This window comes from Mirounga angustirostris, unplaced genomic scaffold (assembly GCF_029215605.1).
Source record: "Mirounga angustirostris isolate CCGP_5_RB_7025 unplaced genomic scaffold, mMirAng1.0.hap1 SCAF_4, whole genome shotgun sequence".
Classification (NCBI taxonomy): Eukaryota; Metazoa; Chordata; class Mammalia; order Carnivora; family Phocidae; genus Mirounga; species Mirounga angustirostris.
In genome coordinates this window covers 403,601-419,051 of record NW_026991712.1, presented here as the reverse complement: position 1 = coordinate 419,051, position 15,451 = coordinate 403,601, and the positions used below count along the sequence as shown (strand labels likewise).

General features: G+C 63.1%; 4 protein-coding genes across 11 annotated transcripts in view; 2 read left to right on the top strand and 2 right to left on the bottom strand.

Moving 5' to 3' along the window:
* Nucleotides 1–257: 257 nt before the first annotated feature.
* TMEM276 (transmembrane protein 276) lies at nt 258–3,423 on the bottom strand. 4 transcript variants are annotated; one of them, XM_045895671.3, is made up of 3 exons: nt 3,292–3,423; nt 1,269–1,551; nt 258–1,063 (listed from the first exon to the last, which is right to left on the bottom strand). In XM_045895671.3, the coding sequence occupies exons 2-3, from the start codon at nt 1,359–1,361 to the stop codon at nt 578–580; spliced, it is 579 nt and encodes a 192-aa protein (XP_045751627.1). In that variant the 5' UTR covers nt 1,362–1,551; nt 3,292–3,423; the 3' UTR covers nt 258–577. The 4 variants fall into 4 exon arrangements, with proteins under 4 accessions (XP_045751627.1, XP_045751626.1, XP_045751625.1 ...); XM_045895670.3 differs by lacking the exon at nt 3,292–3,423 and adding an exon at nt 2,655–2,793; XM_045895669.3 differs by lacking the exon at nt 3,292–3,423 and adding an exon at nt 1,692–2,049.
* On the top strand, nt 2,954–10,284 carry KIFC2 (kinesin family member C2). 4 transcript variants are annotated; one of them, XM_045895663.3, is made up of 18 exons: nt 2,954–3,088; nt 3,326–3,404; nt 3,579–3,739; nt 3,860–3,998; nt 4,163–4,287; nt 4,371–4,436; nt 4,525–4,653; nt 5,068–5,145; nt 5,262–5,376; nt 5,454–5,563; nt 5,977–6,085; nt 6,174–6,331; nt 8,126–8,230; nt 8,312–8,433; nt 8,526–8,649; nt 8,775–8,904; nt 9,006–9,262; nt 9,346–10,280. In XM_045895663.3, exons 1-18 carry the CDS (start codon nt 2,990–2,992, stop codon nt 9,598–9,600), a joined length of 2,361 nt encoding a protein of 786 aa, XP_045751619.1. In that variant the 5' UTR covers nt 2,954–2,989; the 3' UTR covers nt 9,601–10,280. The 4 variants fall into 4 exon arrangements, 3 of the variants coding, with proteins under 3 accessions (XP_045751619.1, XP_064443714.1, XP_064443713.1); XR_010410464.1 differs by lacking the exon at nt 8,775–8,904 and having other exon boundaries at nt 8,526–8,748; nt 9,346–10,284; XM_064587644.1 differs by lacking the exons at nt 5,977–6,085; nt 6,174–6,331 and having other exon boundaries at nt 9,346–10,281.
* Nucleotides 10,285–14,047, bottom strand: FOXH1 (forkhead box H1). The gene is made up of 3 exons (XM_045895666.3): nt 11,748–14,047; nt 11,314–11,418; nt 10,285–11,225 (listed from the first exon to the last, which is right to left on the bottom strand). Exons 1-3 carry the CDS (start codon nt 11,919–11,921, stop codon nt 10,422–10,424), a joined length of 1,083 nt encoding a protein of 360 aa, XP_045751622.1. The 5' UTR covers nt 11,922–14,047; the 3' UTR covers nt 10,285–10,421.
* A 141-nt stretch (nt 14,048–14,188) lies between these two features.
* The window catches only part of PPP1R16A (protein phosphatase 1 regulatory subunit 16A), a 35,967-nt gene continuing 34,704 nt past the window's right edge, over nt 14,189–15,451 (top strand). Inside the window, exon 1 of one of the 2 annotated variants that reach the window (XM_045895654.3) lies at nt 14,189–14,337. The gene's annotated coding sequence lies outside the window, so the exon portion shown is untranslated. The remainder of the gene's footprint in view (nt 14,338–15,451) is intronic. The other variant, XM_045895655.3, reaches the window with a different exon arrangement.

Here is a 15,451-nt window from a genome sequence, read left to right as displayed (position 1 = left end):
ACTGTCCTGGAGGGCCACCTGCCAGGCTGTATAAGGATATTCAGAGCTCGACCATGTCACAGGGTCCAGGACTAGGTCTTCTCAGTCTAGGGGCCCTCCTGACAAGGGTGCCATTAGGCGGTCAGGCTGAGTGAGGCCCCAGGGCTAGTTTCAGGACATCCCTTTTTTTTGCACAAGGAAACCAGTTGCTGCGCTGGAGCTTTAGAAAGCTCAGTGGAGGACCCTTCGATCCCTTTCAAGAATGGGCAGATTCCATATTCCTGCTGTATCCCTAAGGTTTATTGGAGACCAAGCCTCTCTCTGGACCCAAAACCACAGCCCGACCAGCATCAGGCCCCAGCATGTGCCTGGGGCCCCATCTCCTTCATTCTGGTCTAGGCGAGTGCCCACACTCAGCCAGAGGGATAGTGCCCAGACTCAGGGACCTGAGCATCCTGACCAAGGCATCCATCACCCTGCAGCAAGCTCTCTTTGGGAGGCAAGAGAGTCCATCCTAGGGGAAGAGGCCCAAAGGAGCAGGCCTGTGGGAGTGGGACGTGTAGCCAGGGCAGAAGCCCCACCTTGCTGTCTCCAAACATCACTCCCACTGCAGGCGCTGTGTGTGCAGGGCTTGGTGGTAGGCCCAACTGCCTGCAGCCAGGGCCCAGCGACAGATGTCCTCCTTTGGTAGCAGCAGCAGTCTCTCTTCCTCTAGCCGGCTCAGGAGGCCTGCAGCACCCAACATCGCACCCCCCCACATTCCGTAAGTGTTGGCTGTGAAAACGGCCACAATGAGGATGGTTACTGCAACCACCAGCACCACTGCCTGACTAGCCACAGAGCGGCCCTCAGCACCAAGGTGGTCACCGGCCACTGCTAGCACCATCCCTCCTCCCAGGAGCAGGTTGGCAGAGGAGCGGTCCCCATTCACCCAGTGGAAATCGAAGGCCAGAAGGGGCAGGCCAATGACAGTGGCCACCCAGGCTCCAGCAAGACAGTCTTCATCTGTGCCCAGCCCTGGGGCCAGCATGGTGGCAGAGGCCAAGGCCTGGAGCAGGAAGCCAGCAGCGGCCCCTCGACTTGCCTGTCAGCACAAAGATAGGAGGAGGTGTGGGAAAAAAGAGGCCAGGACCTTCCTTTAAGCAGGGAAAGGTCTGGGGGTCTCATGCAACCCTGGCTCTCAGATTCAACCTCCCACCACCCTCTCTGTGATCCGGGGAACTGGACCCGATGCAGGTCCTTGCAGTTTGGAAGTGGGACACATCCCTGCCCCACCCCAGTGTACTCACCTGGGCAGTGCGCACGGCTGCATGCAGAGACACCACTCCCAGTGCCAGGTGGGACAGGGTCGTGCTCCACTCACTCCAAGGCTTGGGGGCCATGGCACCTCGGGTGGTAGTGAATGTGAAATTGGAAGGGGATCCAAAACGTTGGAGAGGAAGAAAACGCAGAAGCCGGCGACCAGGAGCCCTAAAGGCGACTCTCCTGGACTCCCAGGTTCCAGAACCCCATTTCTAAGTGTTGGGATAGGCTCATCGAAACTTTCCGGAGCCCTGGGACCACTAGACGCAACTGTGGGGAAGAAGAACCTAGTTAGGCCGGGAAAAGACAGGAGAAAGCGAACCTGACCTGGGTGGGCGTGAGTTCTGGGGCCCTGGAATCCAAGTGGGGGTGCCGGGCCTCGGGGAGAGTCGCGCGCAGGCCCACTCGACCTGGTTCCTGCGCTCGGGGAGGCGCCGTCTTCGGAACCTGGCCTGTTAGGAGCTACAGCGCAGGCCCTCAGCGGCGTCTGAGCTGCGAGACCCCGACGCAGCGGCGAGCTGTAGGCCGCAGTCGCCCACTCCGCCGCCCGCCGATCGCTCGCTCGCTCGCGGGCTGCGGCCGGGTCTCCAGCTTCAGCCCAGCGTTGGCCTGACGCGAACCAACGAGAGGAGCGGAGGCTAGAGCGGTAGGAGGGCGGGGCCTGGGGAAGGGGGCGTTCTAGGAGAGCCAGACGAGGTTGTGAGGGCGGAGAGGGTACTAGGAGGAGGGAGCTCTGTCCCACGATTGGGGTATGATACCCAAGTGGTTTGGAGGGATCTGTGGTGAGGGGAGGGGCTGTGAAGGGAAGGGCCAGTAAAAGGGGCGGGCTGAGGGCGGAGCTGTGAAGGGGAGAATGGGCTGTGAAGGGGTCTGGGCGGGGCTGAGAGGGGAGGGGCTGTTGCAGGGGGCGGGGCTGTGAAGGGGTCTGGGCGGGGCTATGAGGGGAGGGGGGGTCTGGGCGTAGCTGGGAGGGAAGGGGTTGTTACAGGCCGCGGGACTGGGCGGGGCTGTGATGGGAGGGGCTGCTGGGCGGGGCTGTGAAGGGGTCTGGGCGGGGCTGAGAGGGGAGTGGGTCTGGGCGGAGCTGGGAGGGAAGGGGCTGCTGCAGGGGGCGGGGCTGTGAAGGGGTCTGGGCGGGGCTATGAGGGGAGGGGGGGTCTGGGCGTAGCTGGGAGGGAAGGGGTTGTTACAGGCCGCGGGACTGGGCGGGGCTGTGATGGGAGGGGTTGCTGGGCGGGGCTCTGGGCGGGGCTGAGAGGGGAGGGGCTGTTGCAGGGGGCGGGGCAGGGCTGAGAGGGGAGGAGGGGTCTGGGTGGGACTGGTCGGGGCTATGAGGGGAGGGGTAATGTGGGGATGGGAGCTTGGTCTCCTACCAGCTGTGGGCTTTAAGGGGCGAGGGCGATAGGGTCCTCCGCGGAAGGCTGGGAAGGATTCCGAGGAGGTGGTGCGTGGAGGCCGTGGGCGTTCTCAGCCTGCGGTCTCAGTGAAGTAGGGGTGGGAGGCGCGGGGCAGGTGTCCGGGTGTGGCCCCGGGGGCTCCTGTTCCTGGCACCCCCTTTCCTCGGGCGCGCGGCCCCCACCCGCGGGAGCGGGGCCGTGGGGGCGGCCTCCCCGAGCATGCGCACCGGTTTTGCAGCGCGCGGGCGCGGAGTCGGGGCGCTGGGACGCGGGGCGGCGCGAAGCGGGGCCCTCTGCCGCCCCGCGCTCCCATGTACGCCTTCTACTCGCTGCTCATCTACATCTTCTACAGCCTGTTTCGTAGGGATGGCGGGGCTGCGGCGGCCGGCGACCCCGGGGACCCCGCCCAGGTGAGCAGAGCGGGCGCAGCACGTCCGGCGCCCACCTTCCTGAGAGCGGGTTTTGCGGGCCCGCGCAGCGCACGTTCCCAGGGCGCTGACGCTGGGGTGGGGGGGCGGTGCGGAGGACCCCGCCTCTGTTGTGCTGTTGGAAGCGGAGACCTCAACTCCCCTGGCCCGGGTCTCGGAGGGAGGGGGCCCCCCAGGCTGCTTACTGAACCCTCCGAGGTCCCGCTGCTCTCTCCCCAGAGTGCGGGTTGCCAGCGCGGTCGCCGCCGCCCCGACCAGCCCCCGGCAGAGCTGTGGACCGAGCTGACTGGCCTGGTCGGTAAGTGCTGTCGGTGAGCCGGGAGCGCTGCGTCCCCGGGGCCAGGAGGGAACCCCGCCGTCCGAGAGAGGAAGGGGTGCCCGTGACCTCTCTGGGAGGGAGGGGCCCAGGAGGTGCCTTCTGTTGGCCAGGCCTCCGACACGTGAGCCACAAGCCTCGCTTTCCCGCTACCAGGCCTCACTGGCTGCTCCGAATCTGAGGATGGGCCGGAAGAGGGAGCCGAAGGCCGCCCTACCGAGGTCTCCCTGGAAGAGGCTCTCGTGCGTCTTGCTGAGTTCCTCTCCGTCCAGCTGGGGGCGGAAGAGAGCTTCGGGAATCCTCCTGACCTGACCAAGGTGAGCGGGGCTGAGGGTCCTTCTCCAGCTGATCCATACTCTCTCCACAGTCCTTTTGGTCTCCCCGTGCGTGTCATCACCTCCGTCTCCTCTATTCTGGTTCTTCTATGTCCTTTACAGCCGAGCGATGTCCCCCCACTGTTGACGGTGACTGGTCAGCTCTTGGCCCTCCTGGCATGGATTCGGAGCCCCAGGGGAAGGCAGGCCCTGTCCCAGGGGACTCAGCCAGCCTCGGAGGGGCAGTGCCCCACTCCTGCTGGTGCGTAAGGAGTAGTGAATTGTAAAGGGAGTGTGTGGAAGGAGTGAAACGCACAGAAACTGAGTGGCCTGCAGTTCGGGGTCCCATGCCCAGCCTTGTTGCCGAGGTGTCCTCTCCTTCAGGTTGGGGGCCTCATCAGTCTTAACTGGTCCACCCCACCCCAGGATCCCCATCTCAAGAAGAGAGCCCTTCCCTTTCACTAAGGGATGAGGCCCAAGGGCAGAACCCTCCGCAGTTGGAGGAGGACCAGAGGGCTTGGCAGCGGCTGGAGCAGCTCATCCTCGGACAGGTAAGGGGTCCAGAAGGCAACAGGGACTGGGGTGGAGGGATTGGAAGGAGATGCTCCACCCTGTGCCCCTCCCTCCTTCCCAGCTAGAGGAGCTGAAGCAGCAACTAGAACTGCAGGAGGAGGAGCTGGGCCGGCTGCGCCTGGGAGTGGTAAGGTTGCGGGGTGGGGCTCCAGGAGGGTGACAAGAGAGGTGGCCCCAACTTTCAGGTGAGTCTTGAGGGCTTCTCTCTCCACCAGGGGGCAACAGACTCAGAGAAAAGGGTTCAGCATCTAACCCTGGAGAATGAGGCTCTGAAACAGAGCCTGAGCCTCACTCGGGACCTCCTGCTACACTGGGGCCCTGGCCCCTCCACCAGGGCCCCCCAGGTATTCTCCTTGGCTGCTACCTCTCCTGCAGTCTGGGGCTCCTGAACACCTGGCTACCTGCAACACTGCCCAGGATCTAATGCTGCTGGAACCCTCTCTGACCTTTCAGGACCAGAGCCTGGGATGGGGAGGGAGGGGGGTGGACAGGCCCTGGAATGGTCTTTGCAAGGAGACCAATGCTCATGGGAGAACAGCTCTGCCCTGTCCTGTGGCTTTCCAAGTGACTGACCCCAGGAGAGCAGAGGGACTTGGGGGAAGGAGTCCTGTATAAAGTTGGGAGACGTGGATTCATGATGAGCTGTGCCTGCCCCTCTCAACTTGATGTCCCCATCCAGCCCAATGGGGCTGCTGGCGTGCCCCTCCTTTAGTTCGCTCCTGGCTCCACAGCTGACCTGGCTCCCACCCTTCCTGCAGGAGGAGGCAGAGGCATTGGTGGAGCTCCAGAGCCGGCTTCAGGAAGCCCAGGACACCACAGAAGCACTTCAAGTCCAGGTGGGCACTGAGCCCAGGGGCCGGGAAGGCTGGGGCACTGGGAGGCAGGGTATCTGAGGCAGGGCCTGGTAAGTGCCCTGTTTCCTCAGTGACAAGGGTGGGGTTGGGTGGGACAGCTGGGGGTGCAGGAGGTGCAGCTGCAGGGCCTTCGGGGGGCCCTTCGGCAGCTCCAGCAGGACACTGAGCAGAACTGTAGAAGGGAGCTGCAGCAGATGCATGGGCGGCTGGCAGGTAAGGGCTGGGACCAGAGGGCTCACGGGAAGGCCATGGGGTCAGGGCTCTCCCTCACAACAAACTCTCCCTGCCAGGACTTCGGGCACGGATGGCCAGCCTGCGTCAGGGCTGTGGGGACCTCCGAGGACTGGTCAGCACATTTACCCAGAGCTGTCAGTGTTCGCTCAGTGAGGCCCGGGGTCAGGTCAGGACCATCTGCCCCCTCTCCAGAACATGGTCTCTGGGCAGCCTGGTCACTGTCCTTCTGTGGGGAACCCTCGTTTTCTCTTTCCACCCCGGGGAGCTGTCTGCTGTAATGGAGGTGGTAGGCTCTGGAATCAGAACAGCTTGTGATCTCACACGCCCTAGGTGTGATCTCATTTCTGGTCTCATTTTTGTCGGTGCAAACTGGGGTGACAGTAAACCCCTCACAGGATTGCCAACCCCGGAGGAGACAGATGTCTTTTTCCCTGATTCTCCTCAGGTTCTGGGTCTCCATCCTGGGCCCACGAATGATGCCCCTAGGGGCCCAAAGCCACTGAAAGTTATATCCTCAGCAGCCCCCCCCTCCTCAAGCTCCTCGACTGCACCCACTTCCTCACATCTCTATTCCACCAGGTGTCCTGGGCCCTGGGGGCACTGTCAGCTGGCGGGGCTGGGACTCAGCTCCCTGAGGAGCAGCAGGGGCCCCCAACTGGATGCCCAGGGCGGCTGCTGGAGCTCAAGGGTATGGCAGGCTTGGAAAGTGGAGGAAGTGGGGCCTCCCCATGCTTTAGGGCCCGGGAGGCAGCCCACTGATGTGATCTCCATCCCAGGAAATATCCGTGTGCTGTGTCGGCTGAGGCCAGGGACACCCTCCAGCCTGGTGAGCTCGGAGCCTGGGCCCAGTGGCACGGTCACCACCTGCTATCGAGGGCGCCAGCGTCGCTTCCGCCTGGACTGGGTCTTCTCTCCAGAGGCCAGCCAGGAGGAGGTGATGGTCTGCCCTTGCGCCTGTGTTGTCCTTCCCTCATACTGCCCCCAAGTCAGAAGAGGCTCTGGGTTCCCCTTCATCTGCCTTCCCGGTGGCTGAACTCCAGAGAAGGGAAGGGAGCAGGAGGTTCTGGGAGGCAGGAATGACAGCCTAGCTGGGCACCTCCTTTCTTTTCAGAATTTTCCCTTTACATTCTTTCACCAGGCTCTGCAGTTCTAGTGGAAATAAGCCTTCTGGTTTAACGGAAAGGTTAACATTTTAAAAACTAACTTTTTTACCAGGAAACTAAGGAAAATGAACTTGTCTGAGATGATAGCCACTGCTCAGAGAGCTGGCTGCAGAGCGTGGCTAGGGTGGGGACAGTGCTGTAACCACCTTCCTCCGGGCTTCCCGGCTGCTTACTCTTTCAGCCTTGGTGGAGTGGGCTGGCTGTGAGGGCAGGCTCCCCTCCATGCCTTGTGGCCAAGGAGGCAGTCGGGCGCAAGGGCGAGTGGGTGGTTTCCAGCCTCAGTGCTCTCCTGAGAGCCCACTACAGATCCCGCTCTCCTTCCCTCCTCCCCTTTCTTGCCAGGCCCAGCTCCCCACCTTGCTTCATATGCTCCCTGTCGCTGTCCACATAGACTTTGACATTAGAACTTCCAAAGCTCAGGAAATAGAGGCGATGGAGTAAGGGAGACGCCTAGCAGAGATTCTGACCTGTGTTGGCCTCACAGGGACACAGTGTGAGGAGTGCCTGGCAGGTGTCCAGGGCTCCCTCCCCCACTTCCTGGAGTACCACAGCTGTTTTTTACTTGTCTCTCTATCTCATACACTTCCCCTGGTCTCAGCCTGCATCCCAAACTTCAGCCCTGTGCAGGCCCCCCCATCTGCTGCCTTCCGGGCAGTCCTCTGACAGGGCCCTCCAATTCAGTGTGTCTGAATGAAGGAGCCAAAGGCATCTTTCACTGAGCCTGCTCACATGTGTTCCCCATCCGTGCAAGGGCTCCACAGTCCCCCATCAGTCACCCTCAGTGCTTCCTTCCAGTCATGGAACCTTGTGACCTCACAGGCAATTCTGATTCTGCCCTCATTGCTGGCAGGGAACACGTTAAGTAGAACTCGCAGGCTCCTCTGTTGGCAGCCACTTTCTGGCCACAAAAGCTGGCCATGTCATTGCTCAAAAGGCTGCTGCTGGGGTCCAGTTGCGCACAGGATATAAGTCCCAGCGCCATCTCCTCCTCAGCCGCCTCTCTGTGGACCCTCACAGGCCAGGGTTCCAGTGATCTTGACGAGCCCCCGAGGGCTGCTCACTTGTGCAGCCCTTCTGGGCTCATCCTTTGTGTGCCCGGTGCTGCTCTTCTGGGCTCATCCTTTGTGTGCCCGGTGCTGCTCTAGTCCTCTTGTACATGCTCCCCTTGAGCCCTTACAACAGGTGGCACTGTAGTCGTCCCCTCACAGAGGGAAAACCTTAACCCAGAAGGACGATAGATGCTTTGCTTGCCATCACACCTGGGGTCTGAACCTGGCAGCCAAGCCCAGCATCTGGGCTCTCAGCTGCTGCGCCCCTGGGCCTCCCAGGTGGTCCTCAGAATTCCGGCGCTCCGTGTTGCTTGCTCTTCCTTTCTGGCACATCCCTTCCCTCCTCTGCCTGGCAAATTCTTGCAAATGTCTCCTCCAGGGAGCCTGCTCAATTTGTTGGGAGGTCCTCCTTTCCACTGTGCCCTCCTAGAGCCGCCCTCCCTGGGGAATCAAGCTTCATTCGCACTGTGTCCCGGGTCCTGAGACTTAGGACCCTTCCCCCCCCTCCGGCCCTAGGTCTTCCGGGAGCTGGAGCCAGCTGTGTTGTCCTGCCTCCGAGGCTACAGTGTCTGCATTTTCACCTATGGTCAGACGGGCACGGGGAAGACCTACAGTATGGAGGTGGGAAGGGGAGACCTGGGGTGGCTCCTGGGGCCAGGGGCTGGGATGTGAGTCTGATGTGGCACCCCACCCCGTCCCCAGGGCCCGCCTGAGGACCCTGGCATAGCTCCTAGGGCACTGCAGTCACTGTTCCAGGAGATGGGGACCGGAGGGCAACACCGTGTGACTCTCAGCATGGTGGAGATCTACAATGAGGCTGTCAGGTCAGGGCTATGCTACAGCACCTTGTCCTCACCCTGTGCTCTTCCAGTTACCAGGGGAACCTCAGAAACCAAGCCCTTCCCTTTCTCACCAGGGACCTCCTTGCCCCAGGGCCTCCAGAGCGCCTGGCCGTGAGGCAGGGCCCAGCAGGCCAGGGGGGCATTCAGGTGGCTGGCCTCACCTACTGGGATGTGCCCAACCTGGAGACCCTGCACCAGGTAAGGCTGCCCAGCGGCAACGCAGCCCCTCCCCCTCCCAGGAGCTCTCCAAGGCACCGTCTGTGCTCCCACCTAGGGACGCAGACCCTGCAGCAGCAGGTAGGTCCTATTGCTCCGCCCTCCAGATGCTGAGCCTGGGGAGGAGCAACCGGGCCACCGCCGCCACCAGCAAGAATCGGCACAGCTCTCGGTCGCATGCCTTGGTCACGCTGACACTACGCACGGCGTCCCCACCTCGCGGGCCAGGCACTGCGGGTACCGAGGCGCGCACCTCAGCCCCGTGGGTGGGGGGTGGGGAGAGCTCGCAGCACCGGAGACCAGGGCTCCCTCCACGTCGGGCTTGCTCGCCCCTGCAGGCACCCTGCACCTGGTGGACCTGGCGGGATCCGAGCGTGCCTGGAAGGCGGGGGCGGCCAGCACGTCGCGGGGAGACCGAGACGGCGCCCAGCGTCTGCGGGAGGCCCGGACTATCAATCGCTCGCTGCTGGCCCTGGGGGGCGTGATGGCCGCGCTGCGGGCCCGCCGGCCACACGTGCCCTTCCGCGATTCGCAGCTCACGCGCCTTCTGCAGCCTGCGCTGGGACCTGGCGCCACCGCGGTTCTGCTGCTGCAGGTGGGCCTCGGGCTGCGGCAGGCACGGGGTGGTTTGCAAGCCAGGCGCCGCCCACTCAGGGCCCGCCCACCGCTTCCCCGCAGATTTCCACGCGGCCCGAGGATCTGGGCGAGACCGTGTGCTCGCTGAAGTTCGCCGAGCGAGTGGGCCAAGTGGAGCTGGGGCCAGCCCAGCGCTGCAGGGCCCCGCGCTCTGGGACGCCCTCTTCCCTCAGCACCGACACACCACTCACCGGGACCCCCTGCACTCCCACGCCGTCCCCCGGCAGCCCTCCAAGTCCCGGCCCAGCGAGCGACTCCAGCTCGGCCCTTGGGACCCAAAAGAACATGCCCTCGTAGTCTGGAGTCGCGCCTCTGCGGGCGGAGGCAGCAGAGCTCTTACACCCTCACAACCTCCTTGACCTCTGGGGGCCCACTGTCCCCCCCCCCCAGCCCAGAATTGGTTCCCTTGCCCCATGAGTATTTAGCGTAGGGACATGATTGCCTCTCCCTCCCCCAGGCCCTCAGCTCCCTCCTTATCACCATTTGCTGTTATCGCAGCACACAGCAGGGGATGCCAGAACTGTGGGAGGTAGACCCCGCCAAGTGGTTTTCTCAATCACCACCCCATCACCAAAAATCAGACTCGGCATTAAAATGTTGTCTACTCCTTTACTGTTATCTTCCCCACTACCACCACCAAAACCAAGCAGAATTTCGATTTCCTTTCCCCAAAAAGGTGCTGCTACCTCATTCCCAGGCACATGAGGGAGGACAGGACTTAAGGCTGGAGCCACCATTTAGGTTCTCCCTCCCCCAGCCCGGAGCCAGGGAGGGGAAGTGACACATGGTGATGGATGGATGGATGGAAAGAAGGATAGACCGACAGAGAAAGTGGAATCAGGAAGGGGCTGCTGCAAGGAAAGCCCCCACTCTTTCCAGGCTTGCCTCTGGGGGTAGGAGAGGCATGACTGACCATCAGGGCCAGGGTGGTGCCTAGCTAGACCACAGCCCTTTGGGGGTAGTCCAATAAACATCGTGGATTCTCAGCACCGCTGGTGCCTGGTGTTTCAAGGCTGCCGTGGCCACAGACACCTCTGGGACCTCTTGGCCTTCGTTCCCTAACAAGCCAGTGGTGGCAGGAAGGGATAGGAGAGGAAAGCGCCCCTGCCCTGGGAGCCTCACAGGCTGTACCAGGAGAGTAGCCAGCCTGGGGTGGAGGCAGCTGGATCTCGGGAGTGGCTAACCCACACATCATAGATGCTCTTGTTGGGTGGCACCCCCTGGAAGAGGGCATCTAGATCCCAGAGCAGCCCTGGGGGGCCATGAGTTTCAGGGGCCACCCCCCAGTAGGCTGAGCTGGTTGAAGGTGGGCACTGGGGACAGGATGTGGGTGGTAGTGGAGCTAAGGGCATTACCACATTGGGAGTGTAGATAGGCAAGTAAGAGGTGGGCAGCTGCCCCCAAAGTGAGGCCCTGTGACTCCCACCGGACAGTCCTCCGGGATCTGGAGAACCCTGCAGTAAGTGGAGGGGCCAGGCTCTGTGCTCAGGGGAGAGGGGCGAGGGCCTGCTGGTTCCGCCCTGGGAAGTCTCCGCATCTGCTCTCCTGGGCCCGGGAAGGGGGCAGAGGGGCCACAGAGGCCTCTCGGAGGGCAAGGGTGGAGTGGGCATCACCTTCTCCCCACTGTGCCCAGAGCCTGCTGGACCTGGGCTGCTTCGTGGTGCCCCCTCCCTGGGGTCCCCTAACAAAGACTTTATGCTGAAGCCCTCACTGGGCGGCGGCTGGGGACTGGGCGGCCGGTAGGGCCAGCCATGCAACACGTAGGGGCCCAGGTCCTTGGCGAAGGCTCCCCGCTCGCCCCCGCTCTGCCAGCGCCGGCACAGGGCCGTGTTCTGCAGCCGCAGCGCCTCGGCCGGGATCAGGCTCACGTCGACTGCCCAGAAGTTGCCCTTGGCCTGGGGCTTCGCTGGATCTTTAGGCACCTGGAGGGGGTGGGGAGGCTTGGGTGGGGCCGTCCGACCCCAGACACTCGGGATTTCCGCCCCAGCTCCGACCCTCGCCCTACCCCACCTTGCGGAAGCATCGGTTGGAGGAGAGGTTGTGGCGGATGGAATCCTTCCAGCCCTCGTAGTCTTCCTTGAAGAAGGGGAACGCGGCCTGGACCTGACGGATGATCTGAAACCACCGACCCGGCGCGGCACTGTGAGCCGGGACGCAGAGGGGAGCAGCGCCGCCCCTCCCCCACAGCCGGGCTGAGGGGCGTCGCCCCCCCCCCCAAAGAACACCTCTGCGCCCGAGCGAAAAAAAAAAGCCCCGAGGGAAGGTTCCTGCCTGAGCACCTCGGCTCTTGCCCCTGGTGCCCAGGCCTGGACTGGCCCCACTGGCTCAGCTGGGTAGGGCCAGGTGGGGATGGAAGCCGGAGTCTGAGCCTAGGAGTAGGTGGGGGACGGGTCTGGCGAAAGGTCCGATTACCGAGTGTGAGGGAAAATGGGGGTCCCTCTCACCTGGGCCAGCTTCAGCCTGCGGGAGGGTGCGGCCTGGATCACCAAGGCAATCATGGCCAAGTAGGTGTAGGGGGGCTTGTCATGGCGCAGGTATCTCTTCTTCCTTCTCTTGGGGGGCTGGGAGGACGACTCCGACCCAGGAAGCCCCAGGTGTGGGTTGCTGCAGGGTCCCATGCAGGGGGAGGCACGCACCGTGGGCAGGGGTCTGGCCCCGTGGAGGCAAGGCAATGGGGCAGTGCGCTGAGGCAAGGCTGGGGGCCTGAGGCCGGCGGGCCTGGCGGGCCAGACCCTTTATCATTCGGATGGAAGGGGGAGGGGAGGGGAGGCAAAGGGAGGGAGGAATCGGCGGTGGGGGAGGGGAGCGTGCAGAGGACTGCCACAATTAGCAGGTTTCAGTTAATCTGGAAGGGAGGGGCAGGGAGGATTCCAGTGGGGGCTGCAGGCGGCCACCCAGGCCTCATTCCTCACCCCTGGGCTGCCTTCAGCACCCCCTACAAGCTGGAAGGAAAAGCCTTTGGAAGGGGCCTGTGACCTATGGTTATTTTATCCTGTCTGGGCTGGGCTTCAGGCTCCCATTTAATAGCTGAGGGAGTTGATTTACCCAAAGTTGACCTGCCAAGAATGGGTGGGGCCTGCCCAGAGTTCAAGGCTGAGCAGCTTCCGGACCTAGATGGTGGTCAGAGGGCTTCCTGGAGGAAACTTCAGGAACAAAATAGGGACACAGTTAATTCAAGGAATTCTCCCAGGGGCTGCTGCAGGGCCCCAGTGGATTCCAAAGGCGTTGGAGGCCACTTTCCTCCCCTCCCTGGTGCCTGTTAACAGTGGGAGCTGACCAGCTCTCGTTATTCATTGTGCACCTCACTGGCTCTAGGTGAGCTGGACCTCCTTGGCCCCACAGGACTTTTTGGAGGCAGAGTTGCCTCCCTTCTCTCTTGGTCCACTGAGTCCAAAGCTCTGAAGGTTGCTACCCAGGAGGATGCCCCTTGTTCTGGGGCACTTGGGCAGTGCTCCTGGGTGTTTGTGTGTGTGGAGGAAGAGGTCTCTTAGCTGGAGGGGTTTACTGGACATCTCTTGGGGCCAGGCCTTGAGGATACAGCTTTATGGGTCATAGTTCCTGCCCAGGGGAGCATGCGAGGACCACCTGGTTTCACCCTGGACAGGAGTGAGAGCACAGGTGTGTCGTGTGAGTATGCAGGAAGGCTTCCCAGGCAGCCACAGGACCCTGAGGATTAGTCTAGATAGAAGGAGATATTCCCCAGGCAGGTGGGGGTTGGCCTGAATGGAGGAGAGGCACTCTAGGAAAGTGAGTGGAGGCTCAGGCTGGGGACGCCTGAGGGGCCAGAACCCCCTGCTCAGGCCTGGCTATAGTGTCTGAGGGTTTTAGCAGGCACAGGACCTGCCCCAGATGCGTGGTCCCAGAAAAATGCCTCTGGCAGGTGCCCTGAGACTCACTGGTCCTCTCAATTCCCAGACCCTATTCTGTCCCCTCACCTTCTCTCTGGCCATCTGAGCTGTCAAGGCCTATGGTCTGTACCATGACCCAAAGCCCAGCCCTGCCCCTCACCAGCAGTTTGCCCAAGGGGGTATTGGGCCCAGGACACCAGCAGTGGCTGGTGCTGGAATCAAGGCCCCTAGACCCAAGGGAAACCACAGGAGCACACTTTAGATCACTCTACTCCAAGGATTCAACTTTTCTTGGGTAGCCTCCTCCCCCAACATTATACTCTTAAGTGGTTTAAAATCCACAGCATACAGCAGGTAGCCAACCGGCGTGAAGGCGCTGAGGGAAGGCATGAGTGCGGGAGGTGCACTGGGGCAGAAAGTGTGGGGGCGGGAACGGATGAGGTAATGCGCAGTACCGCACTGCCCCCTCCACTCTCAGACGTCCCGTGCATTCCTCGGAACTCCTCTGTCACCCCTTTCCGTTCCCGGAGCTCTGGTTGACGGGGTCCTCGTGCCTCCCCGTGCTCTCACTGTCTGCGGCCTCCTAACCCCACTCCATTAGCAAAGAGGGCCTTGCCTCCAAGTCTTCAGCCACCACGTCCCCTCCACGGGTCCTCCCTCGCCTGGTTTGACGTTCGAGGCTCCTTGAGTCCGCACTATTCCTATGTGACCACTCTCCCCCGCCCTCCTAAACCGCCACCTCGGTTCCTTGCCATGGCCCCAAGGCACCGGGTCCTTCACTTAGGTATGCTTTTCCCTCCGTCCGTGATGACTCTGTCCGCTGAACTCCGACTGTTCTTTAGAAGCCCAGCACACACAGATGGCCACCCTCCCGAAAGCCTTTTGACTGCCTGCCCCTCCCGCCCCGTCCGCGCCGCGGACCCGCGGCCACCGAGACGCTCACACAGCCCCGCGGGCAGCCGTGCTCTCGGGGAAGGCCCCGCCCCCTGGCCGATCGGCCCCGCCCCCGGGCTTCCGTGGGCGCCGCGGCTTCCGGCTGTGGGCCGCGCGGGCCGGAAGTGTAGCGTTGCCATGGCGAGAGCCGGGCGCGGGGCCCGCCCCCGCGGCGCCCAGAGGAGCGCGGGGCCGCCGGAGCGGTGGCCCGCATCTGAGCGGCTGCGCTGCGGCGCTGTGCGCGAGGCGGAAGGTGAGGCGCGGACTTCCGGGGCCTGCGGCGGGAGCGGAGGCGGGCGCAGGAGGGAGAGGCCGCGCGGGGCGCGGGGGCGCGGGGGGCGCCGAGCAGAGCGGGGCCTCCTCGGGAGCCCTGCCCGGCCAGCCCTCGGGGAGGCGGGCGCGGGGCGCGCGAGTCTCTGCAGGCCCCTCCTGGGCGCAGGGTGCTCGGGTCGGGAGCGGCTTCTCGGGCGGCAGCCTGTGAAGCGAAGGCCGCCTGTGGGGCTTTTCACCTTGATCTGCGTGTGGAGCTGTTTTCGTTTTGCAACCTGTGGGTCGGGTCGGCAGCGCTAGACGTCTCTGCATTTGCGGCCGGGAAATTCGGGCCGGCGGAGCAGGGACATGCCCAGGCTTTGTGTGGGCTTTGGAGCGAGGCCAGACGAGAAACTGGAGCCGCTCCGGGGTTCCGGTGACCTCCCGTGTGAGGATCCCGGGCGCCGCCTCGCAGACCAGGGTCAAAGGGAGAAGCACCAGCGTGTCCCACTGCCTGGACCGGCGCTCCAGGCCAGTGGGGGAGGATCCGGGGCCGGTTGGGGCCCCTCAAGGCCCCGGAGCAGGGGCTCAGGCAGCCGTGGGATTACTCTCCATGGGTGCAGAGAGCCGAGGCACGTGTGGAGTCATTCCAGGTTGAGGGACGCCGGAGACAGGCTAGCCCTCCTCGGAGCCCTGGCCTTTTTTCCTGATCTTTAACTTGGGGTGGAGCTGGCCGTGGGAGCAGCAGTTGCTCTTCTCATCCCCGTCTTGGCCCAGCAGTGAGCCCTCATGGGTGTCTTTGCTCCCCCGTGTTCTCCGGGCGGCACTGGGGTTGTCCTGAATCCCAGAAATGTAAAGAGGCCTCTGCTCCTGGCTGTGCTGCCTAGTTCACTTCAGGGGTGGTGAGGAGAGCCCCTCCCCCCGGGGCCCTGGGGCCAAGTTCTCTAAGGGGCTAGTGGCTGCCTGAAGGAGACTGCACAAAGGCTAGCTCTGGGCTCCTCATTGTGATGGGTGTGTCGCCCTTTCCCTGCTCCCCAAGCTCTTGATCAAAGCTGGGATGGGGAAGCTTTAGAAGGTGCTTCCTTCCTTCCCTCCCCGTGCGTGGGCTGGATTTCCTC

Bases quoted from the DNA above. Each gene is read 5' to 3' on its own strand.
- FOXH1 (XM_045895666.3), bottom strand. From the start codon at position 11,921: ATGGGACCCTGCAGCAACCCACACCTGGGGCTTCCTGGGTCGGAGTCG. The intron at 11,419-11,747 runs GTGAGAGGGACC...CGGTGGTTTCAG, and splicing joins GCAGGCTGAAGCTGGCCCAG to ATCATCCGTCAGGTCCAGGC. The intron at 11,226-11,313 runs GTGGGGTAGGGC...CACCCCCTCCAG, and splicing joins CCAACCGATGCTTCCGCAAG to GTGCCTAAAGATCCAGCGAA.
- KIFC2 (XM_045895663.3), top strand. From the start codon at position 2,990: ATGTACGCCTTCTACTCGCTGCTCATCTACATCTTCTACAGCCTGTTT. The intron at 3,089-3,325 runs GTGAGCAGAGCG...CTCTCTCCCCAG, and splicing joins ACCCCGGGGACCCCGCCCAG to AGTGCGGGTTGCCAGCGCGG. The intron at 3,740-3,859 runs GTGAGCGGGGCT...TGTCCTTTACAG, and splicing joins ATCCTCCTGACCTGACCAAG to CCGAGCGATGTCCCCCCACT.
- TMEM276 (XM_045895671.3), bottom strand. From the start codon at position 1,361: ATGGCCCCCAAGCCTTGGAGTGAGTGGAGCACGACCCTGTCCCACCTG. The intron at 1,064-1,268 runs GTGAGTACACTG...TTGTGCTGACAG, and splicing joins CAGCCGTGCGCACTGCCCAG to GCAAGTCGAGGGGCCGCTGC.